A 27,705-nucleotide genomic window follows, 5' to 3' on the forward strand; every position below is an offset into this window, starting at 1 on the left:
CAGAAGGATAGAAATACCCTTCATCTCTCTCTATACCATTTGCCATCTGTTCATTTGTTCACGGAACAATGCGGACATCTGACTGTCCCCCAGGCACTGCTATAGGTATTAGGAATGAACTGATGAATTAAGTCATTGTATACTATATGGAACTTATAGTCCAGTGGGAGGGCTAAAACAATCAGCAAAACAAATAGTACATCAGATGGTACTAAGTTCTATGGAAAAAATCAGGGTATGGGGATATGATGGGGGTGTTTGGGTATTTCTAATCAGGTGACATTTAAGCCAAGATAGGAAGGAACTGAGGGATGGGGCCATGCGGATATCTGACAGAAGAGCCTGTGCAAAGGCCCTGAGGCAGGAATAATTTTGATGTGTTGCAAGGAACAGCAAGGAGGTCACGGTGGCAAGGGGAAGATTCATAGGAAATGTGTTCGGAGAGGAAGCAACTACCTGGTTCAGAATCTTATAAAGTCTTATAGGTATTGCAAAGAATGAAGTTTACTGTGAGCTGGGAAGGCACTGGAGGGTTCAGGCAAAGAAGTGTAAAGGGACAAGGGTAGAAGAAGGGAGACTAATTATGAAGGAAACTACTGCAGTTAATAATCAGGCAAAATAAGTTGGGGACTTGGGCCAGGATGGAAGCAGTGGTGATGGTGCAATGTGGTTTGATTACGGAGATATTCTGTAGGTCTAACCAGTGGGCCATTTGTGGAACAGATGCTGAGGTGAGAGAAAGGGGCAGGGGCAAGTGGAAGGGAGTTGCTAGTTCCTGCAAATGGAAGGTCTGGAGGGATTAGGGTCCCATTTCAGACATCTTCCTATACTGCTAGAAATGTTCTCATTCTTGATGTGGGTGGTGGCTACATGGGTGTAGACATATGTAAAAATTATAGAGCTGTATCCTTAGGAGGTGTGCATTTTGCACTATGTAAATGGTATCTCAATTAAAACAGGCTGTTGAAGACTAAAAACAAAAAAGGACAAAAAAAGAGAGGTGATTAACTGTGCTACTAGCTGTGAAGGGTCCAGAAGGAAGATGGGATTTACAAGCCAAGCAGCTGGAGTCTTGTATATTACCTGGTAACCACAGAGCTGATTTCAAGCACAGTCCCTCTTTGGCCCAGGGGACATTTTTCTTTTCTTTCTATCTTGGTCCATGGCAACTATGCTCATGGTTGTGTGTGACTTTCTCATGCCAGGAAGGGCTGGCCCTGACTGCTCTAAGCTGTCTTGAGACTTTCTTTTGGATCCCTCAAGATCTCTCTTTGATTTGGGGCTTCTCTGTTTCCTCCAGCAGAAGTACCAGTTAGCTTCTTTTCCCTTAGGGAAGAGCCTACCTCCTTGCTTCCTGCATGGGCAGCCCCTAGGTGGCTGCCATTTTAACAGTTAATGCTAGAGAGAATCAGCATTACCTCCAACCACAGAGGCAGAGACTGATTTCCCTGGTTAGCCAACCACATTGTTGGCAAAGCATCTGAGAGATTTCCTGGCAGATAAGACAATGAGATCTGGGCCAGAAGGTGACGTTAGCACCGGCTTGCCACTTTCTAGTGTGACCTCAGTCTTGTTAACCTTTATGAGTCTTGAGCATAAAACGATCATGTTCCTTTTATCTTGTGAGTTTGTCTTCCTTCAGCTATACATTGGGAATAAGAGCATGCATCACACAGGACTGTGGTGAGGATTCAATGAAATAAAGCACCGAGAACAGTGCCTGAAGGGTGCTCCAGAAATATCTCTTCCTTCCCTCCCCATTTATTCTGGAAATGGCTCCATGTCTGCCCACAGGACATCACACCCAGACCCAGAGCCCACCAGGTCCACTGCTCCAAGTGCATTTAAAGGTTCTTATCAATGTCTTGGTAAGTTACCAAGTTAGATGACCCAAAGTCAGGAGCTATGACCAACCTCAAATTTTGCTATGTGTACAAATACCCAGGGATCTTGTTAAATGCAGACCCTGATTTAGAAGGTCTGGGGTGGTCATGTTTAAGAGTCGGAATTTCTTTTTCTTTTTCTTTTTTTCCTTAAGATTTTATTTATTTGAAAGAGAGAGGAAGAGAGTGAGCACAAGCAGTGGGAAGGGCAGAGGGAGAAGCAGACTCCCCACTGGGCAGGGAGCCCAGCAAGAGCTCAATCCCAGGACCCTGGGATCATGACCTGAGCTGAAGGCAATTGTTTACCCAACTGAGCCCTGAGAGTCTGCATTTCTAACAAGCTAATTGATTCTAGATGATGCCATATTGCTGGTCTGGGACTGTATTTTGAGTAGCAAGACTATAAATGACATAACTAAACTTCCAAATAGCACCAAAGGCTAGAAGAAAAATAGAGTAAATGCATCACAAATGGATATAATTGTGCTGTGGCTGCCACATTAACAGAAATACCATGTTTGGAACTGGGGCAGCACTAATTCTATGCTGGGCTCATTGGATAGCAATTCCTTTAAGAAGGAAGATGCCAAACTAGACACAGCACAAAAATAGAAACAGAACAGTGAAGAAGGCTCAAGAACACTAAGCACTCAGGAGGACAGGGGTGCTGGATGCTGGCCTTCCTGGTACAGGTTGGCCTGGATAGGGAGCTGTGGTGGTACCTTTGTGGGAGGCCCCAATCCAAATCTGTTGACATTATCATGGAAATGGCTTCATCTTGTGCAAATAAGAAATGCATATGTCAATGAAGATATAGGCGAGGCAAACAGGTAAAGGTCACTTTATATGTTTTCAGGGTCTGACATCTACTGGAGTAGATTTCACTGGTCACTGCCTGATAAGACCCATCTGGGTCATGTCACCTGCTGGTTCCCTCTAGATGCTCTGCGACACCTGAGCATGGTCAAGCCAGATCTTCCCAGCAGGTATTCTTGATGATGATTTTAAAATATCCTAAATGCCCTTGGAGCACCTGGGACTCAGTGGGTTAAAGCCTCTGCCTTCGGCTCAGGTCATGATCCCAGGGTCCTGGGATAGAGCCCTGCATCAGGCTCTCTGCTTAGCAGGGAGCTTGCTTCCCCGCTCTCTATGCCTGCCTCTCTGCATACTTGTGATCTCTCTCTCTATCAAATAAATAAATAAAATCTTTAAAAAAAAAAAGGACCTAAATGTGAGACCTGAAACCATCAAAATCCTAGAAGAGAGAACAGTTCATAATTTCTTTGACGCTGACCAAAGCAACATTTTTCTAGATATGTCTCCTGAGACCAGGGGAACAAAACCAAAAATAAACTGTTGGGACTACTTCAAAATAAAAAGCTTTGCACAGCAAAGTTAACAATCAACAAAACTGAAAGACAACCTACAGAATGGGAGAAGATATTTGCAAATGATGTTTGTGATAGAGGGTTACTATCTAAAATATATAAAGAACTTTTACAACTCAACACCAAAAACCCACAAATAATCCATTTAAGAAATGCACACGAGCAGACATTTCTCCAAAGAAGACATCTGGATGGCCAACAGACACATGAAAAGATGTCCAACATCACTCATCATCAGGGAAATGCAAATCAAAACTATAATGAGAGATCACCTCACACCCATCAGGATGTCTAAAATCAAAACCACAAAAAATCTCAAGTGTTGGCAAGGACGTGGAGAAAAAGGAATCCTCTTGCACTGTTGGTGGGAATGCAAACTGGGGCAGCCACTATGAGAAAATAGTATGGAGGCTCCTCAGAAAGTTAAAAATAGAACTTCCCTATGGTACAGTAACTCTGCTACTGCGTATTTACCCAAAGAACAGAAAAAACATTAATTCAAAAAGATATATGCTCCCCTATTTTTACAGCAACATTATTTACAATAAATAGATTATGGAAGCAGCCCAAGTGCCCACTGACGGATGAACAGATAAAGATGTGGTATACATATATAATAAAATATTTGTCAGCCATAAAAGGAAAAATTATATTTTTCCATTTGCAACCACATGGATGGGTCTAGAGAGTATAACACTAAGCAAAATAAGTGAGTCAGAGAAAGAAAAATACCAAATGATTTCACTCATATATGGAATTTAAGAAACAAAGCCAATGAATTAAAAAAAAAAAAAAAAAAAAAGGGGTGGGGGGGGGGGGGTGGAAAGACCAAACAACAGACTCTTAACTATAGAGAAGAAACTGATGGTGATCAGAGGGGAGGTGGGGTTGGGGGGATGGAGTAGGTGACGAGCACTGAGTATAGAACTGTTCAATCACTGTATTGTACACCTGAAACGAATACAACACTGTATGCTAACTATACTGGATTTGAAATAAAAAATAAAAATAAATAAAAGAGGCAGGGCTGTTATCTTTCCTCTTCTTACTGCTTGGAACATAGCTGCTGAGCTAGAAAAGGGAAACCAAGAAACAACAGGTGTGAAGAAAGGCTGAGTGCAAAGACTAAAGAACTAGGTTTCCTTTTTTTTTTTTAAAGATTTAATTTACTTATTTGAGAGAGTGTGAGTGAGAGAGCAGAAGCAGAAGGAGCGGCAGAGGCAGAGGGAGAAGCAGACTGCTGAGCAGGGAGCCTTATGTGGGGCTCCATCCCAGGACCCTGGGATCATGACCTGAGCCAAAGGCAGTTGCTTAACCGTCTGAGTCACCCAGGTGCCCCAAGAACTAGGATTCCTGATGGCATTACACAATTGCCTACCAGTCCTGGCCTGTCCATTTCTAGATTTATTATTTTTATAAAAGAAAAATCAAAATCCCATTAGGATTGACTGTTACAAGCTGGCCTTCCTGTTACCTGCGGCCAGACACACTCCTAACTATTTTTTAAAACCAGTTATTTAACACTGGCTTCAGGAAGAGGACAGGCTGGCCAGTTACATTCAGGTGCCTGGATAAGAACAAGGCCAGTGGCTGTCACAGAGCAGAGACTTCCGGTGGGTCTGCCCTCCAAGGGATGGAATGGCAGTTCTGGAAAGCTGGATCATCACAGGATGTGGCTATGCATTCACAGTCACCACTAAATTCCAAAGGCATCTTCATTTGCTGGCTCCCCAATTCCAATTCGGGCTGAAATACCCTGTGTGCCACTGATCCTGTCACCTGAGAATGTCACACACACGTCTCAGAGCTGTATCTTTGTCAACATGCTTATGACACAGACATCCGGTACAATGCCACGAACGCCAGTAGACAGCAACTATCACCTACTACTATCACCTACTACTATCACCACCACATTTAGGGTTCCACCAGGTCCCCTGGGACCCACCCAGGTGCCCACCTCCGGCCCCAGCATGTGTCTTCTTCCATGAGCCAGCACCCATGGGTCTTCAGAGGTCTGGCCTCAGCCAGGGAGGCCACAATGTCCATAACTCACCCTCAGAGGGCAGAAAGCACTGGGCCTTTTATTCCTTGGTAGATGGCCCTTAACCAATGATTGATGCTATGGGGAAACAAAAGCCCAGCTTCCTGACCTTGAGATGGACCTTGCTGAGGTGTGAATCACCCTTCCAGGCTCCCCTGCAGGAGGAGGCCAAGGCCACCCTACACAGCGCTGGGCCTGAAATCACGCCATGTCCTGTCCTGCTTCTCCGCTCCCTCCACATCAGCTTCAGGGAAACTTAGCCTGAGACCCCCACATTCTCCTTGATTTTTTTCACTTTCTTTTGTTTGCCTTGGCTTAGCAGTCCATTTTCATGGCTTTCCTTTTAAGAGGTGTTGTGCTGCTTTATGAAAAAGGCTTAAAATCCAAGACTCCCCTTTCCCCTTAAAAGAGGAAATTATTAAATTGCTGTTTTGCAGTTCATTAGAAAAAAAAAATCCAGAGGTTTAACACATGTTTTCTAACCCCCCCCCCCCCCCCCCGCCAAATAGATTTACCCCAAGTCCTGCAGCTCTGGGAAACACCCTTCTTAATTGATCCTTGTTGTAGCTACAGCTCTGTTGACATTTCTAAAGCAAAACGTAGCCTTCCTTCCAAACACAGTGAATACACAAGTGAAGCTTTTCATATATGTGAAAACTGAGCCCCACCGTGGAACATTGAGGCCAACGTTGTAATTGGAAGTGGACATCCGGGTCTCTCTACCACCTCCGCACTCCCACCACTGCAGGAAGGGCCCAGCCTGGCTCTCGGGCCGGCTTCACTAGGGGTTGGAATCTGACACTAAGGCCAGACAGTGGTCACAGTGCTGCCACAGGTAATCCAGGTGAGAGTCCAGCCTCGGGGTACCTGCACTTACCACCCATTATTATCTTTTCCAAGAGGAAATCAGCAAAGGCAGAAACAGCTCAGAAACCAGAAAGGCTCTAGGGAACTTGGGATTGCTCTTTGGCACGTGGGACGGGGAAGACCAACAAGGGAAGAGAGAGTGAGCGAGCTCGCCTCTGTGTCAGAACCTCACATGGGCTTGGAGCCAGGTGCGGTTTTTCTGCCTGGCATTATGCAGGAAGTTCAAGGTAAAGTCACCAGGGGGCTTGGGGCACTGGATTAAAAACAGAAAAGGGGCGGAAAAGACTTATTATTTTCTGAGTATCGATATCCACCCTGAGGGCTCCCTTACCAGGGCAAGAGGCAAGTTCATTCATCATCTTAATGGCCCAGCCAAGATGACTATAAACATCTAAGGGTTGCGTTTGACTCCAGGCTACTATTAACTTGACGGGAGACACCAGAGAAAGCAGAACACAATGAAAATCAGTTCCTGCCAGGAATGAGTGCAGTGGCAGAGGAAGGCTGGCGGTTTGAGGCGCACGCATTCCTGTTTGCAAACCCTTCCTGACGCGACACAGAACACATCTTGTTTTGTTCCTACGTACAGACGCAGTTTCTGTGTGGAAACTTCTGTCTGAGAACAGGCCCGGGCACTCCCACAGATACAAAGGTATATAAACATGTAAGTGTCTAATCTTTCCCACTCTATCCCGGGTTAGAAACTGGATCATTTTTATCCTCTGGCACCATCTTGAGCGGCTTGCCTTGAAAGTGAGGAGAGAGAAGCCCTTGAGAGAAAGGGACTGCCTTTCTATGGTAAAGGTAGATATAACCTGGAAGGGTCCCTTTACAAGAAAAACAAGCTTGTAAGCCCTCTTTGCCTTCTGTCCTAAAGAATAAGCCATAGAACACCACAAAAGCTGAGCTGGTGCTTTTCTGCCCCCAAACCAACTTGGAAGCCAAGTTTCCTCTGGAATTCACAGCACTCCTCAGAGAGCAAAACTAAGTTTTCCCTCACACAACTTCTAGTCAACATCATCAGGCTTCCCACACCGAGCCCTGTCACAGGAGGAGACAGAAGGACATGGGACCCAGCCCTCCACCTTTGTCTCTCGGGGAGGTTAGATGGTGACACAACGTGTCAGCCGGATTCACTGACTTATAACCAATCAGGGTTGAGCGTGAACTATATTTCTTAGGAACCTGAAAGTGCAGGAAGCTCTAACACGTATTCTAACTGGTAGGTTTTTGTTTTCCCTGCAGGATCCACGGCCCTCCCCTTGCTACCTCACAGCTCCCTTTCCTTCTGGCAATCCCAAGACTGAATCTCACTTCTTGGCTTCCCCGGCCCATTTGGTCTTTCTTGGCTCTTCCTCTAGCATGCCACCAGCTTTGGTCCTTTCTTCCATTTCCTCAGTCCATATCCTCAGTCAAGAACACAGATGGCCGATCGCCGTCTACCTGATAACAATCCTGGATTCCCGCACCAGGTTTCACGGGACCTGCAGACCTCTGGGCCGGTCCTCTCCCTGCCCAACTGCAAGACTCAGGGCCAAGCCCTGCATTGTTTGTGGGGTTCATTATCTTCATCCTTCTCTAAACTCTGATATTATTCATCACACATATCACATATTTGAACCATTATATATCTTAGTTTTTAAAAAGTCAACATCCCCAAACCCAAAATTCGAATACGTCAGGAAAAAGTTCATAAAAAAAAAAAATCAACAGGCATTATTATAAGCAAACAAACAGGAGCCACCAAAGCTAGCTCATTTCACTTAACTGATATATATTTACCAAGGTGTTTTTTTTTTTTTTAATTCTAGTTAGCATACAGTGTTAATATTAGTTTCTGGAGTAGAATTTAATGATTCATGACTTATGCAGAACACCCGGTACTCATTTTATTTACCAAGTTTTAAATTATTTTTCATGTAATTTTATTTTTTTAAATAAAGACTATTAATTAAATATAAAAATATGTTCAGTTTTTTTTTTTTTTAAGATTTATTTATTTGTGAGAGAGAGCATGAGAGAGGGAGAGAGAGAGCACAAGCAGGGAGCATGGCAGGCAGAGCAAGAGGGAAAAGCAGGCTCCCCACTGAGCAGGGAGCCCAATACGGGACTCGATCCCAGGACCCTGGGATCATGACCTGAGCCAAAGGAAGACATTTAACCCACTGAGCCACCCAGACGCCCAAAATATATTCAGTCTAACACGAGCTCTATTTTTTTGACATTAGGATGGCACATGGCTGTATGCACTACTGGGTATTTACCCTAAAGATACGAACGTAGTGATCCAAAGGGGCATGTGCACCCGAATGTTTATAGCAGCAATGTCCACAATAGCCAAACTATGGAAAGAACCTAGATGTCCATCAACAGATGAATGGATCAAGAAGATGTGGTATATATACACAATGGAATACTATGCAGCTATCAAAAGAAATGAAACCTTGCCATTTGCGACAACATGGATGGAACTCGAGCATATCATGCTTAGCGAAATAAGTAAAGCAGAGAAAGACAACTATCATATGATCTCCCTGATATGAGGAAGTGGTGATGCAACATGGGGGCTTAAGTGGGTAGAAGAAGAATCAATGAAACAAGATGGAATTGGGAGGGAGACAAACCACGAGTGACTCTTAATCTCACAAAACAAACTGAGGGTTGCTGGGGGGAGAGGGTTTGGGAGAAAGGGGTGGGATTATGGACATTGGGGAGGGTATGTGCTTTGGTGAGTGCTGTGAAGTGTGTAAACCTGGTGATTCACAGACCTGTACCCCTGGGGATAAAAATATATGTTTATAAAAAATTAAAAAAAAACACAAAAATGAAGAGTCAACACCGTCTGACTTTCGTGCTTTTTCCTGTATTCTTGCTTTTCTTCCTCCACCCCCGCTCCGCCCTAGAATGTAATCTTGGTCTGAAGTAGGTGACAATATATACCTTCTGAATAAATGAACAAATTATAAGGCTCGTGCTTGTGTGTAGGAGGGTTGCCATGGCAGGTACGTATCACATACAAGTTGTTGGCCTAGGGGCCCCACTTAACTCAGCCCATCTCATTTTTTTTTTTTAATTTTTTAGGATTTTATTTATTTATTTGACAGAGAGATCACAAGTGGACAAAGAGGCAGGCAGAGAGAGAGGAGGAATCAGGCTCCCCGCTAAGTAGAGAGCCCAATGCGGGGCTCCCAGGACCCCGGGATCATGACCTGAGCTGAAGGCAGAGGCTTTAACCCACTGAGCCACCCAGGTGCCCCAGCCCATCTCATTTTAGAGAGAAAGTGAGGCACAGAGAGACAGCCCCTGGCTCAAGGTCACCTGCCCGGCAAGAAATAGAGCTGAGTTTCTGCATCTGCAGCTGAATGAAGGTCATGAGAAGGTCGCTTTCCCTCTATTCCACCTTGGCTACTTGCTATGTTACTTCTAAGAACTTCTGAAACATTAAGCTGCTTCTTGCAATGGCTGCAAAGTACAAATATTCCAGCCTTGGAAAAGTTTTCAAAGCCTTGTTGGCTTTCAAAATGCTGTGAATACTGTGTCCATTGACTCCTCCCCAAAACACTTGCACTTGAACCCCCACACTCCATTCCCTTTGCTGGCTTCTCTACCACCCATAGGTGCCTGTGAGATGCTGATGAGCCTGCAGACATGCTCAGTTTGGCCACAAATAAGATCCGTGTGACCAACAGGCAGGCAGGAGAAGGAGCCTCCAGCATATGGAAGACAGAGAAGCTGTAGGCCACAAACCGGAGGCCTCCAGGCTGGATGCAGTCAGCCAGACATGTGTATTTGGCCCATACAATGTGCGAAGAACACTTTAATTAGCTGCCAAAGTCATGCAATTTCACATAAACATGTAGATTTCTGGCTTTTATTGAAAAATAAAAGTCTGACAGCACTGGGCCCCACTCCCACCTGGTAACCGCTGACTGCTACAGGGAGCTGGCTGCTCTCTCTGGAATGAGACTCCCTTTCTCCTCAGTCTTCACTGCTTCCCGCTGTCCCACACTGGATCCCCCAACCTGCTTACAATACTTGCCTTGCCCCCTTCCTGTAAGACCATGAAGTGCATACCAGTATTGCTCAAGCTAGAACCTTGGCTAAGTTCCATTAGGCTAACTTACAAATTCTGGAAGCCTAGAAAGTAAGGTGCTTAGGTTGCACATGCTTCCAGCCCTGGGGGCATCTCTAGCAGGTGCTGGTGGCCTCACAGGTGCGTTGCCCTTTCTGGGTGCTCCACCCCATGTCCACTAGCCAGCAGCTATATCTTATATGCCTGAGTGCATTTTTCCAGAAGGAGGTCAGTTGTTCTGGACAAGCACATTACAGGACGGAAGTCCTGGGGAAGACCCCCCCACCCCAAAAGCTTCAACCACTGACTCCTCAGGAGGGTGTATCAATCCCCCAGCTCCCTCAGCCATGTGGTTTGCTTTGCACTGTTCCCCAGGGTTGTCCAATTAAACTCTGGTACCCAGTGTGGCATCTGGTTTAACAGCACCTTTCATTAGCAGCCTTCACAGGTCTATCCCTGCTCTGCCTCCCTCCCAGCGGTCTTGCACCTCCCAAATGAACTGCCCTCAATTCCTTGCTTCAAGCTCAGCGTCCAGGAGATCCGAACCAAGAACGCACTCATGCTGTAGAGAAGAGACTAGGTCAGGGGCCTGCCCTCACTCTTTCTTGCCCAGCATGGCCTCCTCTGTGGCTGCACAGCTAGCTCCTGTGACCCCTTTGTACCCAGTGGTCACCTGGGAGCTCTCCTGCACTAGCCTAAAGCTTACAACTGTCTGCATCTATGTCTGTTTGCATGCGGGCTGTAACGGTTACTGCCATGAAGACAAACTCTAGAATCCAGTCCCTTCTTTGAGCTTATCTGTCTTGGTCACATGAGGCATTCCTGAGTGCAGGAGTCCTAACTGACAAGCAACTTCCGCATCGGACAGCAGGCATCTGCATTTCTCAGATGTCCCAAGGTCACCCTGCTCCTGGGAATGTTGCTGGCCCTTTGACACCCCCCACCATGGGCAGCCCCTTTCCATCTTGCTGGATCACTCCTGTCCCTCTTCCTCTGACCTCTCACCAGGGTCCAGGCAGTTCTCTCCTTCACCAAATAAACTCACCCACTCCACCCCACCTCTGCAATGATGGAAGCAGCAGATTTCAGTCCTTCGGAGGCCTATCCATCTTTCCCTAAGTGCTTCTCTGGGGCCCTTGGGCACCCCGAGCCTCACTGTCACAGTCGCTTGCTGCAGGACAATGTTTCAGTGCTCTGACCAGTAGTTGGCGTTTGTGCTCTGCTTGCTGACCTACCTTACACCCCATAAGGCCATGAGTTCTTTGTGAGCAGGGACCAGATCTTACTCATCTCTGGGTGCCTTAGCAGCTGGTACAGTCCCTGGCACTTAGCAAGCAGGTACTTAATAACAACCATCTGAACAAATACATTCTTGTCCTGAGGAAGCAAGAAGAGTTAAAGCCTGTGTGCTGAATGGCATCGCAGCGAAGAAATTAAAACTCAACTTGATCTTGACCCCCGGGTCACAGGGCCATACAACTCCAGAGGGCACCATTCACAAAGTCTGTGGAGTGGGGCTCTGGACATGTCATTCACACAGAATCTAATGTGAACGTGACCGTGGGGTTGGGGGATACGGATGTGCTCTCGTGCATTTTCTCCATTCTTCCTCGTTCTCCCTTTCCACTGTGCCGCTCCCCCGCCCCTCAGGGATCCTGCACACTGCTCCGTGGGAGGCCACTCTATGACCACTGTAGGCTGTGCCCCAGCCAGCCTGTCTGCCAAGCAGTCGGTGGCCACCAACGCATGAAGTCCTGTTTTATAGAGTATTCTCGAGTTAGCTTACGGAGGCGAGAGGAAAGCCAGCAGATGGCTGTCCATATGCATCCCACATTTTTTATAAATCATCTTCCCTTATAGGAAAGAGCCAGCATGAATCTGTGAAAGCAGATTTGTGTTCGAGAGGACAGAAAAGTCCATCTTTGGGGCGATTGTTCAGTCTCAGAAATGGATACATCACAAACTGTGTCATGACACAGAAGATGGGAGACCTTGGAGGTCTAGGGCCTGAGCTGCCTTACAGCTTGGGACAGAGGGATAGCCCCCTACCCTCCCACCCACATCCCCGGGGAAGCCAGGTAAGGCATCTGAGGTGAGATCTGAGGGCAGAGCAGTTGATTAAAGAAAACAGGGATGGAAGGGCTCCCAGGACTGGATTATAACTGGATTCAAGTGTGCATGTGGGGGATGGTGAGCAATGAGGTTGGGGAAGAGGGAGGGCAGGAAGCTCTGCCTCAGAACGGCCTCTCAGGGAACAGCTGAGGAGTCTGAACTCCATTCTGAAGAATGTGAGGCAGGAAGAGTGACGAGATTAAGTTTCTTCTCAAATTTTTATGGTATAACTGATATCATAAGCTTATTTTTTATTAAGTTTTTAAGTTAGGTATTTACTGTGGCAATAATTTTTCTTACATTTGCTTACTATTTTAAATGCTTGTGAAATTTGTTTTTGCTTACATCTATGTTTATTTGGCCTTAACATTTTATTACACAACGTATTCTTGAGTGCTTTATCTCTAAGTGTCTTTTTTCTCAGGAACAGTTTCATGCTTATTAAAGCTTTAATGGTTATTGAAGCAGATGCTGCCTTGCTCACATTCCCTAGAACCAACCAGAGCACTGGTCACCTGAAGCCAGCACCCTTCAGGCCAAAGGCTTCCAACTTTTCACTGCCAGAGTTGTTTGCCGGAGTGTGGCCCATAGCCAGAGAAGGCTGGAAGTGCCAGAGAGTTGATGCCCTTGGAGGGCTTCTCTGTGGATGAGTGGTAAGAGTTGGTGGATAAATCCCTTAGCAGCCTCCTTACCCCTGGGAGTGATTCTGAAGGGTGTTCCACAGAGCCTGTCTGAGGATTTGCAGTGGGATGGAGCCCGAGTTCCTCACAGATTATCAGTGCACACTTCCCTGTCTTTCCTCTCTTCCTCGTCTAAACTCACCACTCTCACAAAGTGCCTCCGGAGATCATTCCTCAAAGAAATTCCCTATACCTACATCACTGTGTTGGGGTCTACTTTTAGGGAAATCCAAACCAGGAGAGTTAATAGACCTTATCAATTCTCATATATTCAAGGATATCTTTATTCTGTCTTCACAATTGAGGGCAAGCTGGCTGGGTATAGAATTCTTAATTCACAAGAGAAACTATCCTGATTTTTTAATTCTGTTACAGAAAAGAAGCCTATGGAACACTGGTTTCTTTATTTTCTGTTAGTATCAGTACCATCACTTTCATTTTTCAAATTCAAAATCTCATGAAGCTCTGTGTTGACAGTCAAGGGCTCTCAGTGTTTTTGCCTGGTGTTTGCAGAGCTCTCAGTGTTGTTGCCGGGTGTTTGCAGAGCTCACTCAAAAAAATGGCGATCCCTCCTTGCTGTCTACTCATGTCTTCTATTCCAACAATTTTGGAGCCACTTCCCTTTGCTGGTTTCCGGTCTCCACCTTCCACCTCTATAATTCTCACAGTCATTCTTCATTGTTTGGTTCTTTTTTTCTGAATTCTCAGAGACTATCTCAAATACGCCCTGTGTAACAATGAAGCAATTTTTTCTACTGCTAATTCTGCTCTTTCCTGATTATAACACATTTTAATTCTGCTATTGCTTTCCTGGTTTTCTTACATTTCCTTATTTTACCTGCAATCTTTATTTTTGTTTGCCTCTAAGTTCATTCTCTTTTCATCCCAGCTTATCATTCTATCTGATCTTTCACTGTGCTCATTTCCCCCTGAATTTAATCAAGAAAAGTGAATGCTAGAATAAAATTTACTTTTGTTTTCTATTAATAATCTTTCTAAAAGGTATGCTTTCCTTCTGTATCCTGAGTTGCATTCTTCTTCGTTTATGTGTTAGAATGTTTCTGTACAGTCCATGTTGGTTATATTAGGTCTACGCAGGGTGAGTGGGCTCTCCTGGTTCCTCTTTACCACTCATCTAGGTGCTGCGCCAATCCTGCTCTGGGCTGAGTGATGCCATTTACATGTCCATTTAGAGTTGTGGTTGTGATCACAGGAGAGGATTTTTTGTTTCTTTCCCTTCTCTTGCCACACTGATGGTCTTCGTGACTGTTTTTCTAGTTGGTCCTGCCCAAGGGGCAGCTATGTGATGTCTCTGTGCCCTGTTAACCTTTCTTACATGAATGTTTCCCACATCCTGAGGAGCCCCTGATACCTTGTCATCTTTCTGAAAAATTGAAACTGGGGCTCCCTGTCCCAAAGTTGTTGGGATTCAGTATAAATAAGATAAAAATGATCAGCTATGATAGCTGATGACTAATATGTGGGCTTCTCAGGTACACTGTCCTCACCTGACTAGACCCCTCATCCAGAATGCCTGGGGGCTACCTACTACCCCTTGAGGTGCTCAACATGACACAGGGGTGGAAATGATGCTCTCCTATCACTTTAAGAGGAGAAAATTCTGCTGAGTGATTTATGTTCTTGGGCATATTTCCATCTCTTCACACCCTATATTAATCAGACCAAGGTTATATTTTATGATGGCACACCCTTAGCCATCCCTGCCTCATCCTACTTCCCCTATTTCTCCCCTGCACCATTCCACAAATATGGCAGATGCACCCAGATCGAATGCAGGAGGGCATGGGAAATGTATGTAAGACCCCTGGTATATAGTAGGTAGTCAACAAACACTATGTTGCTTTCCCCAAAGAGTTACAAGACTAAAAGTAAAATCATTTGTTCATAGCAATCACTGTGAAAGACATTCATCATAGTTTTGTTTTGTTTTTAGATTTATTTAATAGAGACAGAGAGAGCAAGAGAGAGAGTGTGAGGAAAGGAAAGGGCAGAAAGAGAGGGAGACAAGCGGACTCCTAGCTGAGTGGGGAGCCTGACATGGGGCTTGATCCCACGACCCTGAGATCATGATCTGAGCTCAAGCCAAAAGTTGGATCTTAACTGACTAAGCCACCAAAGGCACTCTCATTCATCACAGTATTGAAAAGGAAAAAACTGGAATGAAATATCTATGTAACAGGAATTTGAGGGTAATCCATAGTATACTTTATGACAGAATATTATGCAGCCTCCAAGCAAAAAAGAAAACTACGATGAAGGGAAGGAGAATAGGATCTAGGAAGCTACACAGTTTGTGAAATACTACCACCAAATCCTATATACCGACAGAGTGGGGCCAGCTCAGAACTTTCTAGCAGACAACAGAGAGAACAAAGCCTAGTCACAGGGACAACTGTCTACAGGTAAAAATAAGCCAAAATACTCGGGAAAAGCACAACTATTCCTAAGTCTGAGACCAGAGAGAAATTTCTCCCATCCTAAGCAAGAGGAACCTGCCACATAATGACCCAGCCACCAACTGCATCCTTTCGGTTACCACAGAGATGAGTTTTACAGATCTGTCCTTGAGTGAGTCCCTCTCCCACCACCGCCTACAGCATGATGGCATCAGGGCACAGGAAATGCTGTAGAAGACACTCTATGTGAAGCCAGAGATACTAGAACCCTATAGATACTTGGTTCTCTCTTGACTGGGCTTAAACCAGGATCATTTTTAGGATGTAGAAGATAGATGGGAAGCATGCCTTTCCCATAGTCCTTCTTGATTGCTTCTGTTGCCTCCCCAACCCTGGTGCTCCTAAAAGCTATTAAGCAGCAGAGTCTGAGATAAACTCTTGTGAAGTTCTTGGAGTGTGAGCATTCCAGGTCACTCTCTAGGCTTCAGGGGCCCCCTAAGCTGGGCAAGGTTGGTGTAATCCTATTAAAACTGTTGAACTTCCAGGACCTGTGTCTGAACGGAAGTTTGCCCACTGGCTGGAAGCTTTTCCCAGTGCTCATCTATGGGCAGGGAGAAGCTGTTCCTCAGAAAGCGATTTTGGTTCCATTTAACACAGAGATCAAGGTGCTGCAGTTCCATGTTGTAAACATGCTGAAAACCTCCCAAGAATTGCCTTTAAAACTGCCGTCAAAACTCAGAGCAATCACCAGGGAGGGTGAGGTTTGTCTGAGCCCACTCATTCCTGTTGCCTGCTGGAGACTCGTTCTTTATTTCTTCCTGTAGATGGTTCATTGAGGTGAATTATGGGACAGGAGAGAATACCAACTCCTTTTTCTTTTCCAAGTCATTCTACTTAATTTATTCACACCCACGAATTCATGCTGAAAAACTTACTCAGTTCATGAAAATAATTTCATTTCAATTCACTCAAATATATCATAAGCAAACATGCCAAAGCAACCCCCTAATGGAAAGCATCAAGTGCACCAGGGGTGATAACAAGCATAGTAAGCAGCGACCTGTCCTTATCCCTTATCTTGTTTTTCACAACTACTGACATGAAACTGGATTTCTCTAGAACACATGAGTGTCCGGAGAAGAGGTCAGACATCAAATGGTAGGGAGAAGGCTCCATAAGACAGCAAGGAAGGGAGACAGTGTTAGAGATGGATATTGCTCCAATGTAGCTTCTAAGTTCAGAGGGAAAGAATTCTCATAGTTCTGAATGATACCCCACAGAGTGAAAAAGTTTGCAGAATCACTACACATTGCAAGCTATGATGAAAGCCAGAAAATGCTCCAGATGGAACAAAGACTCTCTTTCAGGGGTGCCTTCCTTACCTTCTGCCACATGTTGATGAAGAAGAGCTCCCGGGAAACGTTGAAGGACAGGTTGGCATCATAGGCATCATCCCCGAGGTTTGAGATGGAGATGTTTAGGGAGATATTCTTCACAGCCCCCAAAGCTAGATAGGGGGTTTTCCCATCAACGCTGTAATGAAAAATAAGCAGCAATGAGTGCTCTGAAGCTTTCACTAACATAATATGAGATATCAGAGGGTAGCTGGAGGTTGGGGACAGAAACTCCCTTGGGGTCAGAACCATACGTTCCAGCAACCCCATTAACCAGCCATGTATCCTTGTGCAAGCAGTCAGCTTCCTCATCTAACAGCCTAACTCACTAGGCTCTTCTGGGGCTCACATCAATCTCAGAAAATTTTAAGACGTTTAATAGCCTAGACACAGAATCTGGCCATGTATTCGCTCATATGTTTTTGAGTACCTACTACCTACCAATCGCAACTATTCTATTTGCTAGAAGACAGAACAGTGAACAAAACAGAGCTCTTGCCTTCTTAAAGCTCCAGGGAGATGAAAAACACATACACCAAGCAGCGACCATACAGGTCAGATTGTGATAAGAGCTACAGAGAAAACTCCCAAAGGGTAGGAAGGGTAGAGAATGCCAGATTTGGAGGAGAGTGGGTTGTAATTTTAAATAGCATGGTTGGGGAAGCCTCACTGATGAGGAAACCTCTGAGTAGAAACATGATGGAAGAAAAGGAGCAAGACGCACAGACACCTGGGAACTAGCAAGGGGAAGTTAGGCCTGGCACATTCGAGGACTGGCAAGAGTGCCGGAATGGCTAAGAGGAGTGAGCAAAGGGGAGCGTGGGAGGAACTGAGCTCAGAGAGGCAAAGGGAGTAGGGACAGACAGATCATATGGGGCACTTTGGGGCCGTCACAAAGACCTTGGTTTGACTCTGAGATGAAATTCCCGCAGGGCTCTGAGTAGAGGAGTGGCGTAACCTGATTTTCACATGTGAAGCCTCACACTGGCTGTGATGTGAACAGTCTGTAGAGTGTGTGGTCGGGAGATGTAGGGAGCCTGTTTGGGAAGCCCTCACAGTAACCCAGGAGGCAGCTCAGACCACACTGAAGTAGTGAGAAGAGGTCATGTTCTGGATGTGTTTCCAAGGTTATGCCAACAGATTTGCTCACAAATTGGGTGAGGGGTATTAGGGGAAAAGAGGCGTCAAGGACAGCTGCAATGATTTTAGTTTCAACAACTGGAAGGTAAGAGTTGTCCTTCATTGAGATGGAAAGACCATGGGTATGGAAGGTTCAGCAGGAAAAAATCCAAATGGCTACTGGATCCTTAAGAAGAGGTGTTGAACAGCTAGGTGCTTAAGTCTTAAAGGAGTGTCTGGACTGGAGACATACATTTGGGAGAGACTGCATATGATTGTTAGAGAATGAGCGTAGATAGAGAAGAGGTCTCACACTTAGGGGTTGTGGGTGAGGAAGAGAAGAGAAAGCATGAGGGAGGTAGGAGGAAAACCAAGAGAGATGGTATCTAAGAGGCCATAGCAGTCATGTTCCATTTGTCAAATGCAGTAGACAGGTCAAAATAACATGAAGAATTAAGACTGGCCACTGCAATTAGCCACCTGGAGGTCACCGGTGATCTCATTAAGAACTGTATTAAATGGCATGATAGGGATGGAAGCTTGGAACTGGCTTAAAAGATGGAGGAGCAGAATAAATGGAAACAGTGAGTACGCTCAACTATTTGGAGGAGTTTTTCTGTAAAGAGGAGTAGAGAAATAGGATGACAGCCAGGGCGGGGGAGTGGGCTCAAGGCAACTGGTTTTTGTTTTTTTAAGATGGAAATAGTCGTAGCATATTTGCACGAGCATGGGAAGGATGTATCACAGAGGGAACAACTTATGACATGACAGGGAACAACTGCTGGATGGCCTGGTGGACAAATGGAGGGGCTGGCCTCAGCCAGCACAAGGTGAGAAACTGGAGCCAACGGCACTGACATGTGAGTAGACGGGTGTTAGAAACAAAGCAGAGGTTCCTTTGTGATTGCTTCCATCTTGCACTGAAACAGAAGTAGGGTTAAAGACTGGGAACAGAGAGGAGAAGGAGGAAGGAACACTTGAGGGGCAAAGAGAAGAAGGGAAATGGCAGCCCAGGATGTGGGGGAGTGAGCAGGCCATCCATGGAGGACAAGGGAATGAGGACAATGGGGATGAGGACAACGATGAAGGTGCACACGAGATGGATGCCTGTTGTGTGACATGAGCTGTGGACAAAACAAATTCACATTGGTAGCCCGTCTTTGGCCAACCAGTTAATGGACGATGTGATTAAGCTTACTCAGAGTTTATGTAATGGAGAGTCTGATATTTTTCTCTGCTCAGCATCCTGACACCTTCCTGTTTGGGAGGAATCTCAAAATAGGTGGGAGGAACACATCAGAAGAAAGGGGGCAGGCCCTCCCCCTTCCCTCCTCTTGGGTGCCTGACTGGGCATGCAGTCATGAGATCTAAGTGTAGTCAGTATGACGAGCAGATACTCCCAAGAAGGGCCATGAATTTTGAGGGTTGCACAAACACCCTGGGGCCCTCTGAGATCTTCTGAGGTGGCTACACCAGTGTTGAGATTCCAGGGGTGGTATCCTGAGCTAAGCCTGGTCTCCCCTGTTTCCTGTTCATGTTGGTTCCCCAGGCTTCCTGCCTATGCTCTGAATCAGCCCATATCCTTCCAATAAATTCTTCTTCTGCTTAAATTAACCAACACACGTTTATTGCTGTTTGCAACCATTAATACAACAAATTGAGCACGAAAGAGAGGAGATATATCCAAAATCTCAGTAGGCTATAACCCTTTGAAATACAGATTGCTGCGGGGGGAGTGGGAAGCAGTCCTATTTCCCATCGGTGAAGGGAAGACCTCACTTTCCTGTATGCCCCGGCACTTCGGCAAGGATAATGTGTGCAACGATGGACTTGCTTTTGGAAGCGAGAGCTCTGAGGATCCAAACAAGATTTGAAAAATTAACTTAGAGAAAAGTTTCAAATTCTTGAATGGCCTCCAATACATTGACACCCTGACCTCAAGCTATTGTGGCAGTTATTTATTATTGTTGGCCATCTTCATTTTAAACATTGATGGGTTATTTCTGTCCTCCTGTTTGCTTTTGTAAGATTACAGGAGTAATCCTCAGGCCTGGAGGAGTTACGAGGGCATGCTAAGCTTGCTTTCTCTTGAGAAGGAAGGGCCTAAGCCCTTGAAAGTAGCCCAGTCACATCAGAAATTATCCATAGTTTCCAAATGGAACATAGAGAGACAATACAGAGAAGCACGGGACAGTGGGAGTGGGAGCTGCCTCCTCATTCCAGTTTTGTTTATGATCAGCCTCTCTTCCTCACATATAAACGGCAAGGGAGCAGGCCCGGATGTCTAACCTTCTCCGGCACCCGGAGCTCGGGTCTCTGTCACTTAATCAGGCACCAAGGTCATTCCTGGTCTTTCAGAGTCAAGTGACTCTAACATGGCTCCATGGCGAAGGGAAGCCAGGCGTCTTCCAGGGCAGAATGTGAACTCAGCCTTCCCTATAAAGGGGGGCCTCAAAGCTGTTCTCACTTTCTACACGGTCTAAGACTCATGTCTTCATAGGTCTTTGGAAGCACGTGTCTGCTTCCAAAGTTATTCTTAGAAATGAAACAAAATGTAATTTGCCTGGTGTTGGGTGCTTTAAAACATGTCATCTTTCTGAAACCTTACAACACCGTGAGCCGGTCCTGATGTTAGTCCCATTTTTAGAGGCGAGGAGATGGAGAAGCAGAGATAAGGTGGTTGGCCAAGGAGCTGCGCTGGGCTTAGAAAGAAGCACCTCCTGTGCCTTCAAAAACCTGCCCCCTCCATCATGGGCCCCTTCTGATCTCTCTCCTGGGGGAAATAAATCTCCTTATTATGAGCCCCTCTAGCCCCATGTGCTCCTCCAACCCCTCCCAGCACTTACCAAGGTTGGGAGGACACATTTAATTGTGTGGTTATTTAAGAAACATCTCTTTCCTATTAAAATCTAATCCCCAGGGGGCAAAGACCCCGGTCTGATTTGCTCATCACTGAACCCCTGGTGACAGACTTGGGCCAGGCACACAGTAGGTGTTCAGCGAACCCTTATGGAATGGAGGAATGAACATGCCCGACATCCCCACAACAGTTCATCAGCTCAATTTTTGCATTTTATTGTTGGAGACAATGAGCCCACCCCTCCCCCCACCCAAAGGGGAACCCACTTTGGTCAAGGTCACGGAGCCACGTAGGGCCTGAGCTGGAGCTAGTTCCCATCTTCATGCCTGACTTCCTTTGGCATGAAGGTCATCTAAGCCACAGTTCTTACATAAACTCCATCTTAGTTGGGAAGGGCTTTGGGAAGAAAAATCTTTTATGACATCTAAAAAGAACAGAACCCCACGGAGACCAACCTCTCTGTCAGGACTGAAAGAGTACGATACTCTGATATAGGGGTTTTCGGCAAACATCCCACCAGTGCTTATTTATTATAGAACTACCTTTCTAAGTCTTGGGGAATCTTATTCCCTGAGATATTTTGCCATTAATTCCAATTTGCTTGTGCAATCTTTTAAATGTGTCTTATTACTTTGTTCACCACTCACTCATATTTTTATATGAAAAGTGTTACTAACAATCAACATACAATACAAATCATATAGTTTCTATAAAGTGTATCTGACAGCACATAGAGAACCTGCTGGAAATATACTGCTCATTTGTTATGAAAAATAATAAGTGTAACTGCCCTAATACATCTTTATAGCAGCTATTTTTGGAATATGTTGGGCTTGTATTTAAGTTTAGTGCTGATTTGTGTTACTGCTGCCATGTCGATAGCACTGGGATGCAGAACCCTTCTCTGACGTCACTTGTCACCACTCAGAAGTCCTCACTGGGGAGATGCCATCCATTTCCATATCAGCTGTCATATGCTGAATGCCTGAGGGCCCCAGAGTAAATTCTTTCCCCTCTACAGTCCCGTAAGCAATTTTATGCAGGTAATTTTTTGAGGAGATGCTAAGGGAAGAAATTAAAGTAGCTGAAAGGTGTTTAATAATTAATGATCCATTGGATCATTTTAGATTTTCCCTAAGTCTTAAAGATTAAAGCCATGACTTTATGTAAATGATCTGTAGTTATAATCCACTTTCTATAAGATATAATACTTCTATTTTCTTTTGCTGCTGGCTGCACTCTAGACCGAGTCAAGGATGTCAATACAGGAGCTAATCAAATGCATTCTAGCCAACTGTATTTGAGTTTTAAAAACTTGTCATACCCTTATTATTACTGACGATCTATTTGCCACCCACAACTGTATTTGATAATGACAACTAGGATAAAGGTATAGGGCAACCAAATCCATCTGTGTTTTTCCTTCCCACCTTCATTCTTTTGTCTCCCTCATTCTCCCTCCCTTCCTTCTAGTATTTATCTGTCCATCTGTTACTATTAAAGCTACCTTCTCAACTTCAGTGTCAGGGATACATGTCCCAGACTCCTAGGAGTTCACAGTCTAATGGTGGAGCCAAACACGTAAGACACAAGTTGACATCAACATATGTGAAGTGCTGACTGAGAGGGATGAATAAACATTCCTAGCAAGTCCCTTATGCTATGAGAGTACAAAGAAGGGATTCTTCAGGGGGGCGTGGGGGAAGGGTGGGGAGTGTTTGGCAAGGCATTACTGATGGGGTGAGCCATGAGTCCTACAACAATGGGAAGACAGCCCTGTCAACAAAATTGTTGCTAAGCCTGATTATACACACACACACACACACACACACACACACACACAGGCAATCCTTAGTTTTTCCATCCATGGAAATCATATTAAAAAGGACATTGTGAGGCAGATCATATTCTTCCCTAGGACAAATGTCAAAATTGGGGGCAGCATTCCTTGAGTAACGATCCAGGATCCAACAAATCACAGATAGCCTCAACAATGTGTCATAAAAGCAAGGATATAAATTACAGCCATTGCAATTTAAAATCACAGACAACGCTTCCTACTCTTACAAATGGGCAGACATCATAAAATCAGAAATGGAACTGGACAGCTGGATGGGGGCTCACTGGAGTCATCATTTTGCAGTTAAAGGCCAGAGAGGGAATCGCGTCCCTGCGGCAAAGCCGGGCAGCCCTCCCAACTTCCATGGGAGGTCTGGTGTTCTTCCCTCTGTTCCCAGTGTTCTTAAAATACAGAAACATGCAATTAAATAGCCTAAAATTTGCATAAGGCTTACTTGGCTATCATAAGATGAGAAAAGAAATTGTGTCTGCCTTTCTAGCATTTGGACTGCTTAGAATATTAGGAGGTGTCTCCTCTTTACAAAAGCTATCTGAAGTGCTTATTTTCCTCTTGACAATTTTCCTTAAAATTGGTGGAGGTATTCAGGGTGATTTTGGATGCCTTCAGCAGCTCAGCTGGGCAACCACCTTCTTGGCACTTTGTTGACAATTATGAGAGTATTTCAACTATTAGTGCTTAAAATCACAAACATGATAAAACTAAAAAACCACAGTTGCTCATCTGATATCTTCCTAGAAGGGATATGCACAAAAGTACCAAATAAATTGATTAGATGTGAAGGACATATACCACAAAGCTGATAACATGAGTCATGCCAACCCTCACCCCCCGCCCCCCGCCCAAAACAAAACAGGTACAGACTAAGGTACAAAATGAATTCAGAGGAAAGAAACCACTGTAGACTGAAGTTATCTTAAGAGTTAGGAATTGAGCCCCACCTTAAAGAATGAGGAGCACAGGGATAGAAACAGGAAGTAGATTTCAGGCATAGAAGAAAGTAAACAACAGGTAAAAGGATGAAGGGGACTCCAATAATATGGAAAGGAGCAGGAAAAGCACATCCCTTAGCAGTAAGATGAGTGAGAAGCAAGATGACGACATAGGCTGCATCCAGATTCCCATGAATCTCAAATGTCCCAGTTCTGGGTTGATCTTCTAGACCAGTGAGCTTAACCGTGTTATCTTGAGTTGTCAATGCCAGGCAGTATTGCAACCAATTAGTTAGTAACTAATAAAGTACCAAAGTGAAAGTATTTGCAGCAGGCTAGAGGTGGTTCTTCCCAGTCCCCTGGGGTCTTATCACTGCAGCCTGCAATTCCATCTGCCAGTGTCCCCATCTGTTGCTGAAGGACTTTTCTCTGCAGGCCGGCAGAGTGCCAAACAATGAATTCCCTGATGGCCCTGGAGCAGTCCTCAACCAATAACCAGTGGTGACTGGGGTATAATTACCTCGGTTCCCTCACCTACTGGGTGCAACAATTCTGAAGTTCATGCTCTAGGCCAGTGTTGTCTAACACGGCAGGCACTAGTCACAGGTGGCTTCAGAGCACTGGAAATGTGGCAGCTCTGAATTAGGTATAAAATACATATCTGGTTTCTAAGACTTAGCACAATAAAATAAGAAAAAGATGTAAAAACCTCAATCGTCATTTTCATATTAATTACATGTTTAAATGAATTATTAGATAGGTTAAATAACATCTGTTTCACATTAATTCTTCAGTGTAGCTACTGGAAATTTTTTAACTGAATACGGGGCTTTCATTATGCCTCCACTGGCCAGGACTGTCCTAGACGTTCAGTAAATTCTATGTATTTTACTTTTAACAGTATGGTGGATTTATGCTTCATCTTCAGTGGTACATATTTATTCATGTTACTTGCAAAGAAGAGATCTAAGGAAAATAAAGTACATTTGGGTAAAAACAAAATTATTTAAAAAGTAAAACTGAAAATACTTAGCTCTTGCTTGTACTTACTTGTAAACACATTTGCTTATAAAACGTTGCAATAAACGTCATGAAATGTCAGAAAAAGAAATTCCCTATGTGTGTTCTTTCTCCGCACAGAGTGACTCTGAGTTTCACCCAAATCGGATGCCCAAAGTTATCCACAGCGCAGATAAGCCTCACGGGTTCCACCTGACATGGTGGGAGACGAGGAAGCCAGCCATGTGGACCTCACCAGTAAGGAAGGTTTCAGCCTGGCTCTGTCAGAGGCGGAACCCGAGGCAAGTCTGAGAGCAACCAAGTCATTTATTTGGGAGGTGGTCGAGAAAACACCAGTAGGTGAGGGGTGGAGTGAGACATGGAGAGAGAAGCAACCAAAACAAGGATGTGACATCAAGTTCGTCACCTCTGTGGGCACCTGTAGCTTCATCCTACTGGGGTTACTGAAAACTTACAGAATGTTCACCTCAGAGTTCTCCCATCTGCAAGGTGAGGGAAGTACTGACATGTGAGTCCCGTAGGCCACGGTCAAGGGCTGCTGCTGGGAGGGAGGGTCTCTCCCCAGCGCCTCTACCGGCTACATGGTGGGCAGAGCAGGCTGAGACACAGAAGCAGGAGCTGTGACACAGGGCCTGCTGGAGGGGGGGTCTTACTCTGGAGTTTTATAGTTGGAAGCATGACCCAGGGAGGGAGGCCTGTCTTGGCAGAGCAGCTCAGTCAATCCTCTTGACCGTGAACAGTAGGCCCTGGAGAAGCCCCACCTCACCCCTGTGATCCCTGCCCTGCTCACGTCCACTCATCTCAGGTGCCACAGGCTCCACATCTACTGACAGTTCCTGCCAAACATGGTATGGGTGGACAAACAACCCCTTTCCCGGGGGCGACTGCCAGGAGGTTACACCAGGGGCGCTGTTCTGGTTGCCCGTGACCAGCAACTGCTCTTCACCGTAGCTACACCAGTCACTGTAGGGGTGGTTAGCTGTCTTGAATATTGCCCCTGTCCTAAACCAGCACCCATTAGAGTTAAACAGGACACTTGCGAAATCTGAGGGGTATGTATTTCTGAGCTACCCTAGTGCAATCCACTCTGGAGAGAATGATCAGGGACCAATTCGAGAAGGCTGTGATGACAAGAAACACAAATTTCCAAGGCCTCCTCTGTAGGGCATGTGCTCTGTGAGGGACTTCTCTCAGCTTCCCAGCCTGGGGAGCCAGCTGTGGATACTTCTGGGGCTCCAAAGGGCTCACACCATTTTTCCCCAAAATGTCCTATGGTGTTAGCATCTCAGCCTCTCCTCACCTCTAGGGGCTGAGAGCTCTTCCAGTCCAGTCTACTCCTGCTTCCGAGGGTTATGCCAAAGCCCCCTGGATTCATTACAGAACAGCCAGACTGGAGGTGTCTCCTCAGTGACCCAGGCAACACCTCTCTATAGTATAGAAAATGAGGGATCTAGACCAAACAATATGGAAACCCATTCTCAGAACCCCAACATTTCTCTGTCTCCAAAGAATAAAGCTGCCAACTTCAGCCATTATAGGTAAGATGCCAGGATGAATGTCCTCACCAAATTCTGTATACACTCAGTGTGGGGCACCATGTTTTCAAACTCTTGGTCCCTTTCTCTCAGCTTGTAATAAGCCAGAGAAGCTCTCCTTTTCCCAAGGTGGTCATTCTCACATGACAGAACTCTGGACAAAGAAACCAGGAAGGACAGCAAGGGATTACGAAGGAATAAGTTCTCACAGAATGTTCTATTGCCATCTCTGAAATTTCTTTCCTACAGGGATGGGAAATGGTTTTGATTTGCTGGCTAGTTTTAGTCAGTGACAGCCTAACTCTCTGGATGCCTGTAGATCTCATTGATAAGTTATTTAGAATTCAAATGCCAATTTTTCACTGCTGTGAAAAATCACAAAAGTTTCTGGATTTACGAGGTTCTAGTGACTGTGGCAAATAGGAATTTATTCCCCTCTCCCCCAAAAAAACCCCAAAAACCCAAACCCAAAAAACTCCACCAGGAAATACCCAAAAAGTATATTGGGTCAAAAAGGTACAATCCTAAATATATTTAAGAAGCCAAATCTCAGTATGTTTTATATTTTAATAAACTCTAGGATGATAGGAGGTGTTATTTCTGACTGATTAACCATCAGTCTTACCCTGTGGTGATCATACAGCCAGCCCCTTGCAAAACCAGGCCTCGGACAACCACCTGTGGCTTAGAGCTCCAGCCCAGAACCACCTGCTCTAAGCCATTTGATCCTCCCTTCACCAACCAACCTGCTTGAGATCCTCTCATTTCACAGCCAACAACACATTTTACTTTCAGAGTCAGTGACACATCTGGGAGCCGCCTGCTTCAAAGTTCTCCATGCCCTACCTCCACCACCACTCAGCCTCTCCTCCAGCTGTCCTGCCTATGGTCTCCTGGATGGGCGCTGCCGTCATCTGTCTGGGCTTCAGCTGCCTCAGCTGATGTGCTCACATTGCTTGTCCCAGACCCCTCCCAGCATCTATCTCGACATGTGTCTACTTTCAAATACACTTAAGAAAACCTAAACAGCAACTGTCTACTTTAATTTCTTCTTTTGTTTTAAATCCATAACTTTAAGAGGTTTTAATATTCATATCATTTATATTCTCAAGTGCTGCATCAAACGAAAACACGATCATCAAACAGAACATACTATATGTATGCAGGTTTTAAACGTCTCCAAAACTGGGTTATCATGCCATAGTTTGAGACACACTTCACATCTCACCAAGTTTTATAAACCCCTTCTAATCACGCAAAATAGATCCATATGGTTATTAACTACAGATAGAAATCATGAGACACCTCTGTAAGGCACATCAATGAAAGTTTACGGTGGGTCACCAGAATGATTCCTGGGACTGAGTTTTTGGTTTGAAAGCCACTTACATGAAGCCAGAACTACCTCTATCTCCTGCAAATGTACCCACCTGGGCCAGTTTTATGCTCATAAAGTGAGAGAAAAGCATTTACTGAGGTGATCTGAGTCAAAATAGTGGTTTCCCTAGCAATAGTCAGATAATT

General features: G+C 45.1%; 1 protein-coding gene across 4 annotated transcripts in view; it reads right to left on the minus strand.

Moving 5' to 3' along the window:
- The window catches only part of ITGA9 (integrin subunit alpha 9), a 326,717-nt gene that overhangs the window by 106,935 nt on the left and 192,077 nt on the right, over positions 1 to 27,705 (minus strand). For all 4 annotated transcript variants that reach the window (XM_059390569.1, XM_059390567.1, XM_059390568.1 and 1 more), the window contains one exon: positions 16,846 to 16,996. In XM_059390569.1, the coding sequence (XP_059246552.1) occupies positions 16,846 to 16,996 (151 nt within the window). The remainder of the gene's footprint in view (positions 1 to 16,845; positions 16,997 to 27,705) is intronic.

This window comes from Mustela nigripes, chromosome 2 (genome assembly GCF_022355385.1).
Source record: "Mustela nigripes isolate SB6536 chromosome 2, MUSNIG.SB6536, whole genome shotgun sequence".
Lineage (NCBI taxonomy): Eukaryota > Metazoa > Chordata > Mammalia > Carnivora > Mustelidae > Mustela > Mustela nigripes.